The 21,948-nt window shown below is 33.8% G+C and overlaps 1 protein-coding gene across 1 annotated transcript in view; it reads right to left on the reverse strand.

Moving 5' to 3' along the window:
* Smp_143260 (hypothetical protein) overlaps positions 1-15,896 on the reverse strand; it is a gene marked incomplete at its 5' end in the record, with an annotated part of 55,403 nt that extends 39,507 nt beyond the window's left edge. Inside the window, 5 exons of the mRNA XM_018791862.1 lie at positions 953-1,126; positions 4,358-4,416; positions 9,959-10,265; positions 13,354-13,530; positions 15,863-15,896. Of these exons, the coding sequence (XP_018644970.1) occupies positions 953-1,126; positions 4,358-4,416; positions 9,959-10,265; positions 13,354-13,530; positions 15,863-15,896 (751 nt within the window). The remainder of the gene's footprint in view (positions 1-952; positions 1,127-4,357; positions 4,417-9,958; positions 10,266-13,353; positions 13,531-15,862) is intronic.
* Between the last annotated feature and the right edge of the window lie 6,052 nt (positions 15,897-21,948).

The raw sequence follows: 21,948 nt of genomic DNA on the forward strand, positions 1-21,948 counted from the left end.
GAATACACACTTTACCAAGAATTGGAAGCAGACATGAAAATAATGAATACCAACTGGAAACAACTGAAAAAAAATTTTCCAGGACAGAATTGAATGGACAATGCTGATGAGCGGCCTATACTCCTACATGAGTGATAACAGGCATAAGTAAGAATCAGACTTCATTTCACCTACTTAACTTTGACCAATTAAGTGGTCACATTGAATCCTTCCTTTAAAAAGAAATAACGATATTACTCAAAGGCATGAACTTCATCAGTTCTACCAAAAAATGAATAGATATTTATTTGAATGTACTTTATGTTGTATCCCGAAGAGAATTGTGAATGGTAACTTTTGAGGACTATTTGTGGACCAAAGTAATATGTATATTTCTTATTGTATAATTGTTAAATAACTTACCTAATCATATTCGTGTTCCTCTTATCATTAGCTTTATTTTGACCTTTGAACTATTATTATACGATTCTTGAGATATCATCAGTTTATTGATTACTTTCCCCCCTATTCACAGCCACATTTGGCTAAATCTTGTACATATGTTATTTTCTATTTTATGGTACGATGTGGTCTGTTTGGTTGGGATATAAACCCAGTATGTTTGTGAATAATGATTCATACTACAGAGGCTGTTATTGATGTTTTGGACTTAACTGGCTGGGCTGGGGAGAAGCAGGACCGGTTAGCGCTCTAGGCCGCTCGTACGGTTTTGTGTGTCACTGTTCCAATCGATAATTCGCTGCTCCCTGATTGGCGGTCTCATCAAGTCACACATTAACTAGTCATACACTCCGCCACAAGGTATAACACTTTTATTAAACGACCGTCCAGTGCCTCCAGGTTTTCCCTGAAGGTCTAGCTTCAATGGATTCATGATCTCAACTATATAAAATAGAATAATCCTAAACATCTTACTAATAAAAAGAAAAAAAACTTTTGTAAAACTATTTACCTTTAATTTGTGGTTTTTCAGTTTGTTTTAAAACTAAATTTTGTTCATTTCTCTTAGAGGGTAATTCATATTTATTTGGGATTTCTGATGATATAGATGATAATGATGATTTAGTTAAAAAGGTTTCATGTTTTATAAAATTTTTATGTATATTCTCATCATTATTGATTGATTCTGGGGGAAAAAGAAAAAGAAAAAAACAAGGATAATAACAGTATACAGTATACAATGCTTGCGAACTAAGGCTATATCGAGGCAATACGGACAATATGCATATATGCTAATTAGAGACTGACCAGTTGCAGTCGTAAACAACAATGGGAAGATTCATAAACAAACAATACTAAGTGAATTTCAACTTCATCCTATTGCACAAGAAAGTGGCTGTCAGGACTCAGTAGCTGAGTGGATAACGCGATGGCGTTTGAGGCGAAAGGTACTGGGTTCGAGTCTCAGAGTGAACATCAATTCTGAGATACAGGTGAATCCAACTGACGAGTCACAAATAAGATGAAACGTACGTCCTGGATTCCCCTGCTAGCCACTGTCCATCTTTGCTTAGTATAAGAGAAACAAGTTGAAATATCTATGACAAAGGTCTCATGCAAAGTACATATACATATATCAAATAAGAATGTTATCTATTAGGGAAAAAAAAGAAAAAGAATCTTCTAAATATTATTAGATTGAATTTATTTGACTTAATGAAAAATGTAAGTGGTTAGTTATTACTTATAAGTAGATTAAGATGAATAGTTTGATGAATATAAAGCGATTTTATTAAATTTAGTCAATATGTATTTGGGAATTGTAAATTCAATGAATAAATGAAAACAATTCATTTTGTTAGAAGGGGGGTTTTGTGGAGATTTTAGTAATTTTATAGTTGAATTTATGAGTCGGTTGATGTGAGACAAACATGAAAAATCTGCAAACTCACTAGTGACTGGTTTCAAGAGGTATTTCTTGCAGTTCTAGTGAGAAGCAGTGATCAATAGAGTTCAAATGGGTTTGTTGTGAGAAAGTAACTCACAGAAAACAATGGTGGACTGTGGCTCGATTTCGTGGATGGGTAAAGTTGTACAATAACACCGTTAGATGATAGCTCAGTGGTCTAGATGTAAAGCGTTCGCGTGCGAGACCGTTAATTTCTGGGTTCGTATCGTGAATGCGCACTGCTGAGGGGTTCCGTACTAGAAAAAAATGGCCTTCCAGTGCTCCCAGGTTTTTTATTTAAAATTTGTGACTATTATTAAAATTTTCGACTTATTATGATGATGATATGCTTAATCCATCAGTAAACTATAGTTTACTATCGATTTTCCAAATAATTATTATATAAATACACTTGTAGGGCCAGTGAAATGTCACTGAACCCTAGCCAAATCATTCGGAAGTTAGGTCACTGAATATCGAACAGATCATCGATCGCTGTCAAAGTTAAGGACAACTAACGCTCATCAGTTAATCTTATGCCATGGAATGGCCCATGTGGTGGTGGTCTCACTATCTTCTCTGTACTCATTCTTACTAATCAGTTTACGTAGTAACGTCCTTTGTGTCATACGGTTTTCAAAGCAGCCATAATACTTTGATACGTCGAAAGGGTAATCAGCGTTAGATACTGACCTATAGGTGTGACTTCGACGTTAAGTATTGGTCACACCATTCCCATCTAACTCGAGTAGGCCCCTAAACATTCGACAGAGATCATCAACGTTGATGATCAACACACATCTTTACGAATGACATTATATCGGTACTGTAACATTCTATGAGAAAATATGTGAAATGTTCTTACATGGAATTAATAACAATGTATAGTGTTTGACCTGAATTATTATTCCTAATGAATGATGTTATGAATTTAATAATAGAGACGAAGCTTTTATTTTCATTCAGAAATACTCTGATGCTAATGGCTTTTACATGTAAGGTAAATCGTAAAACGTTAAACCTCCGTTAATTGAACAGCTACACTACTTTCTATAGTAATATTATATCTCAATGTCATTTTAAGGGCCAGTTTAAGGAAATTAGTTAGCTTTATGTTACTATACAACTCCGTAACCCTATTACTGATCACAGTGAAATAAAAAATAACTCGTTTAAGTCATATGTTTACATGTAATAAGTTGTAAATCAATGATCTTGATTGGTAATGGTTGTAATTCATTACTTCCACACAATCCCATTCATTCCTAATGTTGTTTTTTCTCAGCCTTGAAAGAATTTTCAGATATTAATCTATACTCTGTCTTCTGTATAATATTCTTAAGGTTCTTTTTTTTAAAAGTCTCTTTATTACCTGTTGAGTTTCTCTTTCTACTCAAAAAAGCACATTCATATAAGACTCTATATTGATATATCCTTTGGTATTTTAGTAAGTCTATTAGTATCCTGTAATTTGATATTTTTCTTAAATAAGATATGAAGCATTGGTTATATTTTAATACTAATTTAATTTAAGATTAGACAATGAAACAGGTTTCAAATGTTCAATCTTAAATCTTACAAACTCCTAGCAGATGTTATCTTATCAGATACTAACCATCCCCCTTCATTCATATCTCTTTCTCCTTTTATATAGTCTCATAGAACGAGATGTAAATGTATTAAAATCCATGCATGCAAGCAAATGTATAAAAGTGTTATATCCCGAAAAGAATTATGAATGGTAACGTTTGAGGACTATTTATGTACAAATATGATTCGTATATTTCCTATTGTATAATTGTTAAGTAGATCAACTATTCATAACCATGTTCCTTTTATTATGAGTTTTATTTCTATTTATAGATTATTACTGAACGATTTACCATTCCTGAGTTATACCCAGTCTATTAATTACTGTTCCCCACATTCACATCCACATTTGACCAAATCTTGTACAATTGTTGTTTCCTATTTTATGGCTCGATGTCGTCTGTCTGTTTGGTATATAAACCTAGTATATTTGCAAATATTGATTCATATTGCAGAGGCTGTTATTGGTGTTCTGGACTTAACTGGCTGGGCTAGGCAGATAGCAGGACCGACAAGTGCTCTAGACTGCTCGTATGAGTTTCATGTGCCACTGATCCGATCAATACATCGTTGCTCTCTAATTGGCGGCATCGTCACGTCATATATTAAGTGGGCACGAAGGCAGGCTACAAGTTATAATAAAAAGTTCTGTGATACCTTACTTAGCGAATATACTCTGTGACAAATAGGTTATTAGAGTTAACCTAGTCAATAACCTGTATTCTTAAACATGTCTCTAATTGAAAAGCTATACAGATTTTTTGATAAAAACACTTGTTAAAATACCTCGTGCTGAGAGTTCTATATTGTACCAAAATATAATATTGAATAAAGCCATTAATAATAATAGTAACGTTCAATGTCAGTGAATTCACTTACCAATGATTAGTTGAAATCGTTGTTCACCTAAAAGTTTCCCTGTTGTTGTATTGTAAACTCTAAAATAAAGTGAAAATAAAGAAAACTTATTTATTTACACAAAGTGACTAATGAATATCTTGAATGTAAGTTCAATTTCATTTTAAACTTCAATAATGAAATTTCTGAACATCAGACAAATATCTTGAATCCTTTTAATGTAATTAATAAGCAACTGAATTGTAGTCTTAACAAATTTGTTGAAGATATAGTATGGTGTGGATTACTTATATTGTAGTGCCGTGCTTCGTTAATTGTTCACCTCGATAACCGTTATAATACAAATCTTAACGGTGCGTAAAATCAGAGGGCAAAGAGAAGCGGCAGCTACAGTTTTATTGACAAATGACGCAGGCCAGAAGGCTATAAGCACATGAGCAAATATCAGCGAGCGGAACAAAAATGACACGCATTGGAGATGGCGGATAATGCAACTCACTTTAATCAAGTGTTAATCAATATTTATAGTCAGACAAGAATAAATGACAGACATGTGATAAATAGGATAAGCAGTGTATACACACCTACGCTCATATAAAAATGGTTAGGGTTAATAAGTGAATAATGAACAAAGTGAAAACATGAATCAAAATGGATAGGTAAATTGGCTTGTCCAGAAGCTAAAATACAGTATATCCACATAAGTAGTATATAATGATGGTCGCGCATTGAATGTATTTCAGTAGAAGATCGATAAGGAAAGAATGGAGACGAAACGCAATTGATATGAAAATGTATGTATAATAATAATAATCGAAGACTATGGACTGATATTTGCAGAAGGAACGGTCAAGATTGGGACAATTGATTGATAGATTGCAAAATAAGTATTTACTGTATGGTTGTCAGATTTTAATGAGATAGTCTGTAAATTTGTACTCAAATACATTCGATTGTCCCCACTCGTGTTCTGTTCACTACAATAGCTATGACATAGTTGTTAATCATTCTTATAAATGATATCGAATGGGTTCTTCTATTCTTTCAGTTTAAGCATCCGGGTAGTATTCCAGCCTTCATACATGTCGAATGATTGGTGTGTGTGTATGTATATTTGGTGCCTTCTTATACCAATGTTTATATGCTTAAATAAATAAACTTGATAACATTATTTTTTAACTGTTTTCTTTCTTTTTAGCTCAAAACTTTACTTTTAGGTGGATGAAATTGATTTCAATTATATTTTGTAAGTCTTTACGTCGTCAGGTTATTGATGTCAAGGGCAGTCATTGATCAGTCTATATTGTCATATGTACATACTGTAAAGATTGCGAGATCAGAACTGAAATCCAAAAAGTGTATTTCATCCTCTTTAAAATTTGCCAGTTGAGTGTAACTGGATCTTAGTGTTGATGTTCACTCAGTGAATCAAATTCTATATTTATGGCCCTACTATAAACAATGACAAGACACAAATATTTATAAATTCAATTCATGCTCGTTGTGTGGTGTGGTCTACTTATATCCGTATAAGTAGTATATGGTGTTGGTCAGACATAGAATGTATTTTGGCAGAAGACCGATGAGGAAAGAACTGAAACGAAGCGCAATCGCTAGGAAATTATACGAACAATGGAATTAGAGAAGAAACAGTGAAGATCGAGACTATTTGTTGTTAATTTGCAAATTGACTGCTCATTGTATGGTTGTCAGAATTTACTGAGATAATCTGTAATCTTTGCATTAATACATTCGATTGTCCCCAGTAGTGTTCTGTTCACTACAGTTGCACAAGCCAGTATCTATCTTGATTCAGTAGATCAATGGACAGCGTGTTAGGCGTTGAACATGAGCAGTACTAGTTATATCATCCACAAAAATTCGTTAAAATTTATCTGAATCTTTCTTTTGGGACACTAACAGATGTTTACAATCATTTCTATGAATTCACTACATTTTATTGAATTATTAGCACCAAAGCGAGTTTTCACTATGTTACTGTCTGAAGGTGACTAAAATAGTCTCATGTCAAAACGGGGACTTAAATTAGCCATCAACAGGACATTTTATGCAGTCCAACTTGTTATTATTGAAAAGACAAGGTCTATGTTTCACCAAAAACCCGAACCGCACGTAAGCAATTGTGTCACATCACATGGTTGAAGTTAGACATTAACACCGTTGGATGCCGGCCAGCTCAGTGATCTGTCGGTTAAGTGCTCTGGCGTGAGACTGGTAGGTCCTGAGTTCGAATATCGTGAGGTGGGATCGTGGATGCGCGCTTCTGAGGAGTCCTATTGTAGAACGAAAGGACCATCCAATGCTTCCAGGTTTTCCATGGTGATCTAACTTCAATTGACTCATGATTTCAACTATGAAAATACATCACATTATGTCTATCATTTACATGTAAGTGCACAAACACGTACGTAGGGAGGAGCAATCATGATCTGCAAAAAGGGTGGCGGAACACATACTGAAATGGCTGCAAAAACAAGTGGATTCCAATAGTCAAATAAAATTACAGGATAGGCAGGCATCTTCCTCATTTGCGAAACATTTAGTTAAGGCTTGCCATAAGGTTGATATCAAGTCAGAGTTTGTAATGTTGTACAAAAGTTTTCAAGGGCGTATACTAAGGTTTATTAAAGCCTCGGCTATATGGAAACTGAAAACCCCGTCATGTGTTCAAAAACAACTTGTTCTTCCCCTTAACCTACCCTGGAAATACTGATTTATTATCCAGAGTGGTTATCACATTGTTTTTGTGTACTTTATTTTCCTTTGTTACGACTTACCTTTAATCTGTCTAGTTGACCTTTTAGTATTCATACAAAAATGTCTTAACAAGTGTATGTGTGGTCAAATTATTCGAAATGTATTACGCAAATATATACTAGCTTCAACTGGCTCATGATTTCAACTTTGAAATATACTGAAATCTCCACAAATCCCCTTCTGAAAATAATAATAAAATTAAAGACTACGAATATTTAGCCTTTCTCTTTTTATACTGCTAATAGAGTAATTTGTTTACAAACATCTTTTTGTATTGGACGAAACGCGCGTCCTAGACTCCACTGCCAGTCATTATCCATCTTTGCTTACAACCTTGTGAAATAAGGCTATATCGAGGCAATACGCACAGTATGTACATTTACCAATTAGAGACTGACCAGTTACAGTCCTAAACATCAATGGGAAGATTCAAACAAATATTACTAAGTGAATTTTTTTGTAGATCGATGACTCTTATTTACAAAAGTAAGAAGAACTGTAATGATCAAATGGTTTAGTATTCAACTGAATATCCACACTAGCCTATGAACATTCGACAGTTAATATCTTTTGATTCTGAATAGGATGGTTCAATGATGCTTTATTATTATATTAGAATATTAAAGATATTCATTGTTTTCAATTAGATCGTCATCAGGCTTTATTCTAATATACATGAATATTTATACGAAAATGTTAAACCAATCAAGTCAATATGAGTTAATAATCATAATGAAATAGATTATGTCACCGCATATAATGGGTGAAAGTACAAGTTGATAGTAGGAAGACAGGTGTACTGATAGTAGTAAGAATATCAAATTACGATAACAAAAGTCTTATCAACAGTCCAATACTGGAAATAGGAGGTCAAACGTGGGTAAATAGACTTAAAATAGTCATCACAGAACATTAAAATCATTATGTAATAAGAAGTGTGTAAATAAGTAGATAGTGAAGAATACAAACGGAAAGAGGCGGAAATGACAAATGAATAAGTGATGTGAAAATAATGTTAATAATAACAAAATTATAAATAAAATTTTAAATAATTATAATAATGTCATTTGTTAAGTTATATCCGGACATGGAATGGATAGGGGGGTTACAAATTTCTACTGTACACATAAATTGGGGTGAAATGTACGAATTCCTATGGATTCAACTATATGAAGGAGACGGGAACGAACTCCATTAGGAAACGATGGAGATCACTCAAAATGATTTCGATTTATTTACATTACTATCAGTACACCTGTCTTCCAACTATCAACTTGTACATTTAACTATTATGCGCGGTGACGCAACCTATTTCATTGTGATTACTAACTCAAATTGCTTTATTATTAGATGTTTCATTTTAACATACGTTGGTGTGCTAACTGGATTTTATGTGATTACTATACATTAACACCGTTGGATGCAGGTCGGCTCAGTGGTCTAGAGGTTAAGCGCTTGCGCGCGAGACCATTAGATCCTGGTTTCGAATCTCGCGAGGCGGGATCTTGGATGAACACTGATGAGGAGTCCCACAATAAAACGAAAAGGCCGTCCAGTGCTTCCAGGTTTTCCATGGTGGTCTAGCTTCAATTGACTTAAGATTTCAACTATATAATTACTATACATTAATGAATCATTATTACGATTTTCAATGCTTACAAACTCTGTTTATTTGAAAATCTGTCAACTGGCAGTTTTTATGTTTAAACTCGATTTACTCATTGAAAATTATTAGACCATTTCATTATTGGTATGTATATAGAGATGACTCAGTTAGTAAGTGTATTCCATAGAAATATGAATTTGGATTTATATGGTTATTAATTCTGATATAGAATATCATGTTAATTCACTAATTATAGATAATCATATATTATCAGAAGGGGGTTTTGTGGAAATTTTAGTAATTTTATATAGTTGAGATCATGAGTTAATTGAAGCTAGACAACCATGGAAAACCTGGAAGCTTCAATTGACTCACGATCTCAACTATATAACTATATATTACTCAGTCTTTCGGCAATAAAGAATTCAAACACAGGAGGTGTTTTAATTAATTTGTTGTATCATACCAAATGTTCAGCTTTTGCGTTGGGTTACATATATCTACAAAAATAATGTTTGTTGTTTAACATCAAAATATTTCACTTCATGATTTTAGTTGGACGAACTTCATAGTCCAGAATGGAGTGAATAAATATTTCTTACAAAATAGCGGACCCGCGGACCCACTATAAGTTGAGATTTGGGATATTCAGAACTTACAGCCTGCCTGAAGTTCTATTGCGAAGCTGTAACTGTCAATAGTTTGATATCTTACTTACATACGCGTGTTACCCTTCGTGGAAGAACATAGGGCTCACACCAGCATTCTCCATTCAACCCTGTCCTGGGGCAAACCTTTTCGGTTTTTTCCAGTTAACATTCATCCTTTTCCAATCTGCTTCTATTTCACGGCGTGATGTTTTCTTTGGCCTTCCTCTTTTCCGCTGCATTCAGGATTCCAAGTAGGGGCTTGCCTCGTGATGTTGTTTGGTGATTTTCTCAATCTATGTCCTATCCACTTCCCACTTTTTTCCCTAATTTCCTCTTCATTTGAAAGCTGAATCATTTCCCTCCCTCAGTAGGATGTTATTGACGGTATCCGGCACCAGAGGGAGAGTTTGATATGCTTTGATTAGCAAACCTCCCTAATGATTTTGCATCGCCTATGTGGAAGCGTAAGAGATTTCTTTGTGTTTATTAAGTTGAAATGCGTTTATATTGTGATGTAAAGCATTCGCATCGATTTAACCTGATAAAATGACAATAAACATATTAAATTTTAATTGTTTGATAACTTACCTACAAATATATTGACCATCGTCAGTAATCTTTCTAGGATTAACAATGCTGAGAATTTGAGTATATTCATTGACGTTGCTAATAATATATTTAATCCCACCAGATGCTTTATTAACTGATTCAATATTAAGCGGTTCATTTGATGTTACACTACGATACCATAAAATTGACCATTGATATTGATTATTTACTTGATTAGTATTTTGATAACTTTCAGTTAGTAGTAATGATGATAAATTACAATTCAAATGACCAGTTAAACCTTCTGAAGTATGTTCAAAAATTGTTTTGAGTTGTTGATCAGTTTCTAAAACAAGTATGAACGATAATGTTGGGTTAAATATTGTGTATCGAAATATCAATATGGTACATATATTTTGTGTGAATCCTTTTTATGAAAGGAAATGTTGAAGGATTCGCAGTACAATTTTACAATATGTTTACAATTTCAACAAAGCAAGACCAATGACATTTTCAGAATATAATGAATTCGTTACATTTAATGGCTTTCTCTTCAACTACGTATTATTTCTTTCTTTATAATTACTAACGCCAGTCAAATGAAACTATTGATAAATGGTTCAGCTAAAGATCTGTGACTAGTTAAATGGATATGTACTTATATTTAAAACATATTCCTTATTTTCAGACCAAATTAATCTCTAAACACGGCCGAGGAGTCCCATAATGGGGCGAAACGGCCGTCCAGTGTTTCCAGGTTTTCCATGGTGGTCTAGCTTCAATTGACTCATGATTTCAACTATGAAAATAGTAAAGCAAAAAATATTGATTTTAAGGTCGTGTATTCTGTAACCAGATTAGTACTAAATAGATTAAATTTGTATGCACAATACAGCCATCCATAAATTGTATAGTAAATACTTTTACCGATCCCTTAAGAATGTTTGCCTTTGAGATAATATATTATGAACATTGCTATTGATATACCTAAACTGTCTTCCTAGGTGGTTCTGATATTCCTGACTACTTCTACAAGTCTATTGGAGTACTAAAGAGAATGTGCTAAATGCAAATAATAGCTTTGCTCTAAGGTTCTTTCATTTACAGAGGTATTGATAGGACTACACCTAACCTTGGAAATCCGGATATTTCTGCAATCATACTAATATAGTAGTAGTATATATAAATATCCAATTAAAACTGTGACACGTGATTCTACATATTTTCGATGTTTCTGTAAGGATTCTACTCAACGCTAATTGGATAAAAAGTTTGCAGGCATTTCCGGGCTTCTAAGGACTTGATGAAGGACATTTATAGGACTCCTTCGAGAATTTGGTTAGGATTCGTTTACATATAGAGTTAGTAAGCATCGTGCATAAATAGATTTACAGAATAATTCACAACTACTCCCTAGTCAAATAATCATTATCGCATATTTCTAATGAATGAATAGTTCACTCGATTTACTTAAGTTCAGTAGTGTATTTTCGGAGAGTAGCTTACAATTTTCAAATTGTTTTATTATTCAAGTGTAAACTGACTTAATTAGTTTGATGTTTAAAGGTTTATAGAATACTATCAGAAAAAGGTTTTGTGGATATTTTAGTAATTTTGTAGTTGAAATCGTGAGTCAACTGAAGCTAGACCACTATGAAAAACCTGGGAACAGTGGACGGCCGTTTCGTCCTATTGTGGGACTCCTCAGCAGTGTTCATTCGCGATCACGCCTCGCGAGATTCGAACCCAGGACCTATCGTTCTCGCGCGCGAGCGCTTAACCTCTAGACCACTGAGCCGGCCGGCATCCAATGGTTACTCGATTTCTTGGCTTGGTTGAAGTTAGACATTAACATCGTTGGACGCCGACTCAGTGGTTTATAGAATACTCACTAGGATAATTAGGAGCTTATTTTTATACCGAAATATATCAGTATTTCTTTTTATGTACTATTGTTAGTTAAACCAAATTATTAAACTAGAGTTTCATGTTCCGGTTGCTAATTAAAGATCGATGTAAGTTGTTGGGAAAATACCACTGTTCTTTGTTAATGTTATACACTTTTCTGATTCGATAAATTCAGGTTATATCTAACCTATTAAGGTCTAAAATAAGGAAGTGAGAAAGTGTAAGATCACGAATTGAAATACATTGATAATTGATGGTATAAAACAATAATTTTCGATAGTATGAAACTTCATATGTAGAATATGGAAAGACAAGGTAACATTATATAAAAATCTGTTCACCTGGAATACCTACCAGTTTGGTATTATGGTGATATGTGATATTACTACAGTCTATTGCTTATAATTAACATTTATTTTACCATATGAGCGGCATATCTACAACACGATGGATCTGTCTGCTTATCATCAAAACCGATAAATAATCGCAACGGGAGTAGAGAACTGTATGTATAGTTTAATTTGTTCATTGAATCCTCACTAAGACAAGTGGATCAATTTATTAAACTGAGATGAAGTGAAAGTCGTTGATAAACAATTCAAGAATATCATTCATTTGTCACCTCCCTAAATCAATTAATCTTGATTCCGATAACTATCACAGTTGAAGATATTTTTTTGAATAAAAAGCAACGCGTTTGCAACAATCAAACTCTAAACGATACTCTTAGTCTATTTTTACTAGCTAATTAACGCAAATCGATTTCATTGACTATGACCTGGTCATTAGTAGATAATGAAAGCTTCTTTATTGTTGTATTACTAACTACTTACATTTATATATATATACTCTTAGTATTGCTTGTTTGAATCTTCCCATTGATGTTTAGGACTGCAAATGGTCAGTCTCTTATTAGTATATGTGCATCCTGTGCGTATTGTCTCGATATAGCCTTAATTCACAAGCATTGTAAGCAAAGATGGATTGTGACTAGCAGTGGAATCCAGGACTCAGTAGCTGAATGGATGACGCGATAGTGTTTGAAGCGAAAGGTACTGGGTTCGAGTCCCAGAGTGAACATCAACACTGAAATGCAGGCATATCCAGCTGACGAGTCACAAATAGGACGAAACGCGCGTCAAACTGGATTCCACTTCTAGCCACTATCCATCTTCGCTTATATATATACTTTGAAAATTTTGATAACATTTGTTTATTCATTAATTACTAATCTGTAATGTGGGGAAAGGATATAATAATGAACATAGAAACGGTTGTTATAAACTATATCGTTACTTCAATAATAAAAGTGTATATCAATTATTTCATTATTTTTCAATTTAGCAGTACATATATAGCAAAGATATGAAACAACTGTTATAATATTTGTGTTTCGTATAATATATACTACTTAATATGACACAGTAACAATATCATGTTAAGTAGTATATGTATATATATAGTATGTATATAAGTAGTATATATATATCCACATAAAGGAATAAACATTATTGGCAAATCATTACCGTTATGAACAAACTTTTCATCATTTAATTGAATATAAAATTTACAGTTGACTGATTCTTCATCGTATTCATTTTCATTAGTGTTGTCATCCATACTATTAGTATATTGGTTACTTTTCATATACTGATAGATACCAGTATGTGATTGTTCAATTTTTAGTATTTTCAATAATCCATCTAATTACAAAAGAAAATTATGATAAGAAGATTGTGAATAAACTGATAAAATGAATATTAGTGGTCTATCGGTTAAGTGCTCCGGTGCGAGACTGGTAGGTCCTGGGTTCGAATCTCGCGACTGCGGGATCGTGGATGCGCACTGCTGAGGAGTCCCATAATAGGACGAAACGGCCGTCCAGTGCTTCCAGGTTTTCCACACTGGTCTAGCTTCAACTATGAAAATTGAAAAAAGTTTATTTTTTATGACAATATTATGTTGACTACTTTATAAGCATTTCATAATTAGATGAATTCAAAAACAGAAATTTCTAAGACCATAGAGGGTATGTAGAGATCAATGATATTGTAGTGTAGTCCACTTAAATCCATATAAGTAGTATATGGTGATGGTCAGACATACAATGTATTTTGGCTGAAAACCGATAAGGGAAGAACTGAAATGAAGTGCAATTGGTAGGAAAATGCATGAAATTAGAGAAGATGAACTGATATTTACAGAAGGGACAGTAAAGATTGAGACAAATGGTTGTTATTTTGCAAATTGACTGTTTGCTGTATGATTATCAGAATTTAGTAAGATAGTCTGTAGTTAGTATCTAAGTACATTCAATTGTCCCCAACCGGTGTTCCGTTCACTAAAATATTCATCGTTTTCATGATGGGTTGATTTTGATAGAAAACTACTGGAAATTAGAAATCGCTCAGTAGCTTTTTCGTCTTAGTATGAGATTCCTTAGCATTGCACATTAATAGTCCCATCAGGAGTTGAGTATAGAACCTTCTGGATTCAAAGTCACACCCCAACCTTTATACCACTTATCTGGCATTCATTGGTTTTGGGTTTTTGCATCAAGTCAATTCACATTATAGTGCAGCGTTCTCTTAATGCCATTGGTAAGTAAGTGCCTTACATCTTACATGACTAAACTCCACTAGCCATGACTTTTACTAAAGCTAGAGGAACTATTTTTTGAAATAAGTCACTAATCCGCACATGATTATTATCACTTTACGGGATTAATACAAAAATGTTGAATTTCATATTTCATATCACCATACGTTTTTCCACATATATTCAAAAATTTTGAGAGTTCGAAGTTCAAATTAAAAGCTATACTATTTTATTCCCTTCTTTATTACAGAAGCTTTATTTTACGCGCATAATTGCTGGGTTACAAAATGTGTTTATTTATTTAAACACATAAAGATTGGTACAAAGGAGGCACCAAATACATACGCGCCAGACAAATCAAATGAGATTTGTGTGAGAGCTTGGATACTACCCAGTTGCCCAGACCGAACCAGGTGGTTTCATTAGGGGGACATATCCGGAGCCTTTGATCTAAAGGTCTGATCCACAATGCAGTGTAGCATCGTAAGGAGATGCACTCCCATGGTAGCCAGTGACCAACGATTAATTCATAAGCGATTTGTTCACTCAAGATACTGGAGCCCATGTGCACCATTGGTTTGGAATCAGGGTTTTCCAACTCCCCTAGGTGAACTATTCGTGTCCGCCAACCCGGTTAAAGTGCCGGATATTCGCTTAACGTCCTCCCACTTTCGTAAACACCACACCTGCCACGAGAAGGCAGTGAGTAGGACTTCCGTGGCAGAGCCTATATACGCATGGCCGTGTGAGAGCATTTGGAGAGCGAGAGAGGACTCTCCCCACTTTTGGCCGTACCAGGGTATTTGAGGGCTACAAAATATGTAGATTATATTTATTGGTAGGGCTGATAAGCTGTGATAATAAAGTTTTTTTAATGAAACAATGAGTTTACGCTTACTCTACGAAGGAAGTTTCAGTTCCGATCATTGATTGCATTATGTAAATTCTTTTCGCTGCATATTGCCAGCAACCACGATATCTCTGGTTGGGCCTTTGTAACTTGTACAACAAGAATTTGTACACTTTTTAGAAACGCACCTGAATAGTTTATGCGATTAATAACAAATAATGATGTATTAAAACAAACAAAATGAGATAACTTTTTGAAATATTTAGATACAGGAACAGGTAGCCCAGATATTCAAGTAGGCCGCCTTTAGTTGTAACACATAAAAATCCATTAACAAATAACTTCGTGGATTGGTTGAAGTTAGACATTAACACCGTTAGATGGCGGCGAGCTCAGTGGTCTATCGGTCAAGTGCTCTGGTGCGAGACTGTAGGTCCTGGGTTCGAATTCCGCTGGGCGGGATCGTGGATGTGCACTGCTGAGGAGTCCCACAACCGGAAGAAACGGCCGTTCAGTGCTTCCAGGTTTTCGATGGTGGTCTAGCTTCAATTGACTCATGATTTCAACTATATATAAAAATAACTTACCTTCAAAATGATAATTATTATTATCATCATTCATTGTAATAAATTGTCCATTATGAATCCATTGATTGATATATGGTGAATAGTTTAATTTCTTCTTCTTATATTGTTTTTCAATATAATATTTGGAATGATTAATTCTTTTATTATAATCCCATTTATTCCATTCATCAGGTGTTGGTAACTTTGGAAATGGTATTTGATTCATATTAATTACATTATTATTATTATTATTATTACAATTTAATGTAACTTGTTTACCAATTTCAGTGGTAATCAATTTTGGATTTAATAAATTGGTTGTTGGGGCTCCTTAATAATAAAACAATAATAATAATAATAAGACATTGATATACTACTTATATAAAGAAAAAGATAAGCGTATTTACTGTTTAGGGAAAAAATAATTAATAAAAAAACATATTTACATTACTGGAGAAATATTTATTGACATTATTGTTAATTTAGAGAAAATAACTGGCTTCAAGAGGTATTTCCTGAAGTTCTAGTGAGAAGCAGTGGAGTAAAAGTGGGTCTGCTATGAGATAGTAACTCACTGAAGACAATGGTGGATGTGACGCTCAATTTCGTCGATGATTTGAAGTTAGACATTAACACCGTTGAATGCCAGCTCAGTGGTTCTAGAGGTTAAGCGTTCGCGCGCGAGACCGGTAAGTCCTGGGTTCGAATCTCGTGAGGCGGGATCATGGATGCGCACTGCTGAGGAATCCCACAATAAGACGAAACGGCCGTCCAGTGCTTACAGGTTTTCCATGGCGGTGTAGCTTCAACTGACTCATGATTACAACTATAAAATTACTAAAATCTCCACAAACCCCCTTCGGTTTAACAGATGGATTTTGAGATCGTTAGTAAATTACATAATAAACTATTTAACTGTGTTAATTTTTAACTAGTAAGTGTTTTTCTAAAAGCATGGTTGTTTTCTATGGGATAGAGTTGTTGACCCCATGACAAAGCCTTCTCCTTTACCCGGGCTTGGGACCAGTACTAGAACTAGAAGAGTTATAAGCATTACGGGTTATCGTTGAACCATCAATCTAAGGGAACTCGTCACCATGCATTAACTTCCTTGATTATGAGAAAACATATAACAGTGTGGATAGGAAAACACCATGCAACTTTCTTCGACACTATGGAGTACCTAAGAAAATTGCCAATATCATACGGAATTCATAAGACGGATCACAGTGCAAAGTCGTGCATGGAGGATAGCTGACAGATGCATTTGAAGTGAGGACCGGAATCAGAAAAAGCCACCTACTCTCGCCATTTTTATTTCTTCGGATGTTCAACTAGAATATGAAGACCTCCACATTTGAGAGAAAACACTGCATACAGTGGATATCTCGGGATCAGTCAGAAGATTTGGACTTCATAGATGACATCGACCTTCTGTCCCATACCCACCAAAAAATGCAGATGAAGACAACTAGTGTAGCAGCAGACTCTGTACCAGTAGACCTCAACATACATAAAGAGAAAAGCAAGATCCTCAAATACAACACATAGAACACCAACTCAAGCACACTTGATGGCGGAACTCTTGAAGAGGTGCAAACATTCACGTACCTGGGAAGCATCGTTGATAAACAAGGAGAATCTGATGCAGATGTAAAGGCGAGGATTGACAAAGAACATATAGAACTCAAAACACCTGTCAGTCAACAGCAAAGTTAAAATCTTTAATACGAACATCAAGACACTTTTATTACACGGAGTTGAAACTTGGAGAACTACTACAACCATCATCAACAATATAAATAAAATAATTTGTAATATCCCAATGAGTAGAAAGATTAGATTTTCTGACGTTTCGTGACTCAGTTTAAGCCATTTCTTCAGAGAATAAATAACCAAATGAAAACTAATCCAAGTCTAGATAGTAAAAAGGAACAACGCAAGAATATTATGTGCGATTGAACTTTGCTGGAAAGAAGTGTCCAGAACAGAGTTCAACGAAGAATGCTTGTGGGTGGCCTATGCTCCTCCATGAGGGGTAACGGGCGCAAGTAAGTAAGTTTCTAACACTTTGTAATACTTGATGGGAATGTTTAACTAGTTAACATTTGTTAAAAATCTAGAATATTTATCATATTTAGTGTATGGGAACAAAACTGAGATGAAATTTTAGAGTGTTGTAGTACATCATTCATAACTTATGTGAAACTAATTTTAAAAAACCAGTAAAACTAATAGATGTATTCAAAATAATTGATACTATGTCAATATTTAGGATGATTCAAGACTGAAGCAAGTTATTGGATACTACATATCAAATATACATTATTAAACACGCTTAGTGGCCTAGAGCTACTGAGTTTCGTCTTTCATTGTGTCCTGGATTAGCGTTACCAAAGAAGGATGAAAAAAAGCTGTTCAGAATTCTATGGGTTTTCAGTGGTTGTATAGGTAGAGTACATCTCCTGTGTGTAAACTCTGTTAATTATTAATTAATTAGTAATGAATGAAGAATAAATCTTTGTCATGAATTCTTGCCAGATTCTGTAGGTATTGCTTTCAGATTAGATTGGAAAAATATCAATATCTAACTTCAAAGTGGATACCTCTTTTAAATTATGGGATAGAAACTTAAGATTATTTGTAAAATAGGATTGTTGTTGGCATTTGTGAATACTGAAATAATTTTTTTTTAGTATATCTAAATAGGTCAGGCTATAAATCAAAGAGAAATGTTTCATTTAGAACAAAGATCAATATAAATAACTACTGGGTAGAAGGAATATGTGTTTTATGAGCAAAGATGGATAGTGGTCAGAAGTGAAATCCAGAACTCGCGTCTCATCCCTCTTGGGACTCTTCAGCTGGATATATATTAATCCTGGGGTTGATTTTCACTCCAGGATTCGAACCCAGTATTGTTTACTTCATCTCGTTATTCACTTAGCTAATGAGTACTCACAGGATACATATATGGCAACATGAGCTAATCAACTGCAATCCTAAACATGAAGACATCTAATTCCGAACAAGAAATTACTTAAATCATGATATGATATTTATAAACATAGAATAATGTATATTGCGTAAGCATTAAAATAAACAGATAACTACACTTGAATCATATCAGAAAATACTGACATATGTACATTAGCCAAATTATATTATCTGACATTTATGGAAATTATAACCCAATTGATCTTAAAGTCATCCTAGATTAGAGAAAAAAGCGAAATTTGTCTTTTGGAATAAAAAACTTCCAGTCAATTCCAATTCACATAGTAACTGCTTCTACTATTTAAAATACTGTAGGTCAGGTTGCATTTTTGACAAATTGCTATAAACACAGCGTTTATTCAAGCTGATTTTATGGCTAGTTCGGATTAGTCGAGCTAAATTAAAACTGTTCCCATCTCGAATACACACGATTATTTTTAGGTGATGGGAAACGTTTTCAAATAGATCATCTCAGTGCTGAGGAGTCCCATAATAGGACGAACCGGCCGTCCAGTGCTTCCAGGTTTTTCATGGTGGTCTAGCTTCAATTGACTCATGATTTCAACTATATATTTGTTTGTTTGTGTATGTGTATGCCAAATAAAGTTAGATTTAAAAGCTTTACTTTTAAATAATCTAATTATCAAAAATGTATTAGTTAGTTACATTTTTGTCATCAGTAACCAATTAAGTCACTTTAAATAATATAATGGTCATTAAATGTGGGAATTTCAAATGATAAACATTTCTTTCTATTAGATTATTAATAGTTTAAATGAATCATATACTATATATAGTATCATATGTTATTACACAAACTACTACTTAAATCAGTAGTAGAAATGACATTTTAAAAAAATGACATTTTTTCTAACAACTGGCTTTGATATTCATGTATTTATAGTGTGATCATAAAAAATAAATGACTGTCTTTAAAATTTGTTAGATCTTGATGGAGTCTTGTTCTCTGAGCTGGATGTTTTGGTCGTGGAGCTTTCATCGTCCTTCTGAACTTCGGGTAGAAGTTCGTGCTGATGATGTCAAGCGTATTTCCCTAATTTCCTATTTGGCTGGAATTCGGCTAACGGATATTGAGTACCTTACGCAGACAATCGCTTATAAATATTTGTGCCATTTTAACGATGGTTGTAGTAGTTCTCCAAGTTTCAGCTCCATGTAGTAGAACTTTCTTGACGTTCGTATAAATATATATGACTTATAACAAGAAGGGAATTACAACATTGCTGAAACTATGTATTACCAGCATTTCCTAAGAAAACTTTTGCCAGTTTTATAACATCTACGCAAAGTTTACAAAGAAGTCGTTCGATACAATCGTCGGTTGTTTAATAATTATCGTGTATATTACTACACCAAAGTGTGTTTTTCGAGATATGATGGTCACATGAATATGATTCACTATAACAAATAGATGTTCGATAAAATCAGTTGAAAGTTGTTATACCCCGAAGAGAATAATGAATGGTAACGATTGAGGACTATTCATGGACAAATATGATACTCATATTTCCTATGGTATAAATGTTAAGTAACAACTATTCATATTCATGTTCCTTCTATTGTGAGCTTTATTTTGACCCATAGACTATTATTATACGATTTACCATTCTTGAGTTACACGCAGTCTATTAATTACTGTTCCTCCTATTCACAGCTACATTTGCCTGAATCTTGTACAAATGTTATTTTCTATTTTATGGTATGATGTGGTCTGTTTGATTGATATAAAAACTCAGTATGTTTGAGAATAATGATTCATATTGCAGAGGCTGTTATTGATGTTCTGGATCTAACTGTCTGGGCTAGGCAGATAGTAGGACCGACAAGTACTCTAGACTGCTTGTACGGGTTTCGTATATCATTGGTTCGATCAATAAATCGCTGCTCACTAATTGGCGGCATCATCACGTTATATATTAACAGGGCTTTCGGCCACACGATATAACAAAAGTTATCCGTATTCATATGTCAGTTAATTTTCTGGAAGATTAAAGTTTATTACAGATCTGTGTATCAGTTATCAAATCATATAAGCTTAAGTTAAATGAATCGTATGGTTTACATAAAATGATTGAATGTTTACTTACTTATTACTATAATACGAAAAGATTTTCCAATAAGCTTCGAATGAGAATTATCCACTGAACATGTGTAAATACCTTCATTTTCCGGTCTAGCATATTTAATGATCAATACACCTAAAATAAGATAAACACGGAAATTGTTTTGTTTAATTTTTCGAAATTGTAACGGACAGTACTTATATTGTACTCAGTCAGTCATTATATCTTATCTAGAACGCTGAAGAAAGTTTTTCACAACTGAAGTTGTATACTTTTACATCAGCGAAATAAGAAAGAGAAGTAAAGTTTATTGGTTATATTGATAGTTAGAGATTAACTGTGATGAATGGAGTTTGAGTAAATAGCGGAATCAATATACAAATTACATACAATACAAGGCTGAAAATATGGAAAAAGATAGGAAACTTGAATGAGACAGATGTTAAACTATTTCATTTAATATTATCAAAGTTAAGAAGAAAAAACTAAGTGATACATCGGTAACTTAAAATCCTCATCTCGCCATATGGCTCAGTATAACAATCATTCACTTCATTAACTAATGCTTAATCTTGACTATGCTGAGCTGAATCTTCTTTCAGACAACCCATGTATTTATCTATCTACTACAATTTGAGGAACAGATTGTTAGTTTTACATTTCTCGACTGCTTCAGTAGATAAAATGTGATGATCATGTTAACAAATTTATAGGGCTATGCAATACCCTGAGGATAACATCAGCATGGACGGTATTCTTGCTAACGTTTTTGCATATTGTAAATCGAAAATTCCTATCAATTATGACTCATATAAAATCAAATTGTGAATAGGTTGATTTCACGATGTCCCACGGCCATCATTCATTTGCATTATATTGTTGATTGTCTACTGCGAACTATTTAAGTGATTGCTTTATACTGAATACATTGTCGCAGTCACATATGAACGCGTATATGCACTGAATTTTGGTAATGAGGAACTAATCCGATTTTAGAAGCATCAGAAGAATTAAACTTTGAATTGA

This window comes from Schistosoma mansoni (genome assembly GCF_000237925.1).
Source record: "Schistosoma mansoni, WGS project CABG00000000 data, chromosome 1 unplaced supercontig 0034, strain Puerto Rico, whole genome shotgun sequence".
Taxonomy (NCBI): domain Eukaryota; kingdom Metazoa; phylum Platyhelminthes; class Trematoda; order Strigeidida; family Schistosomatidae; genus Schistosoma; species Schistosoma mansoni.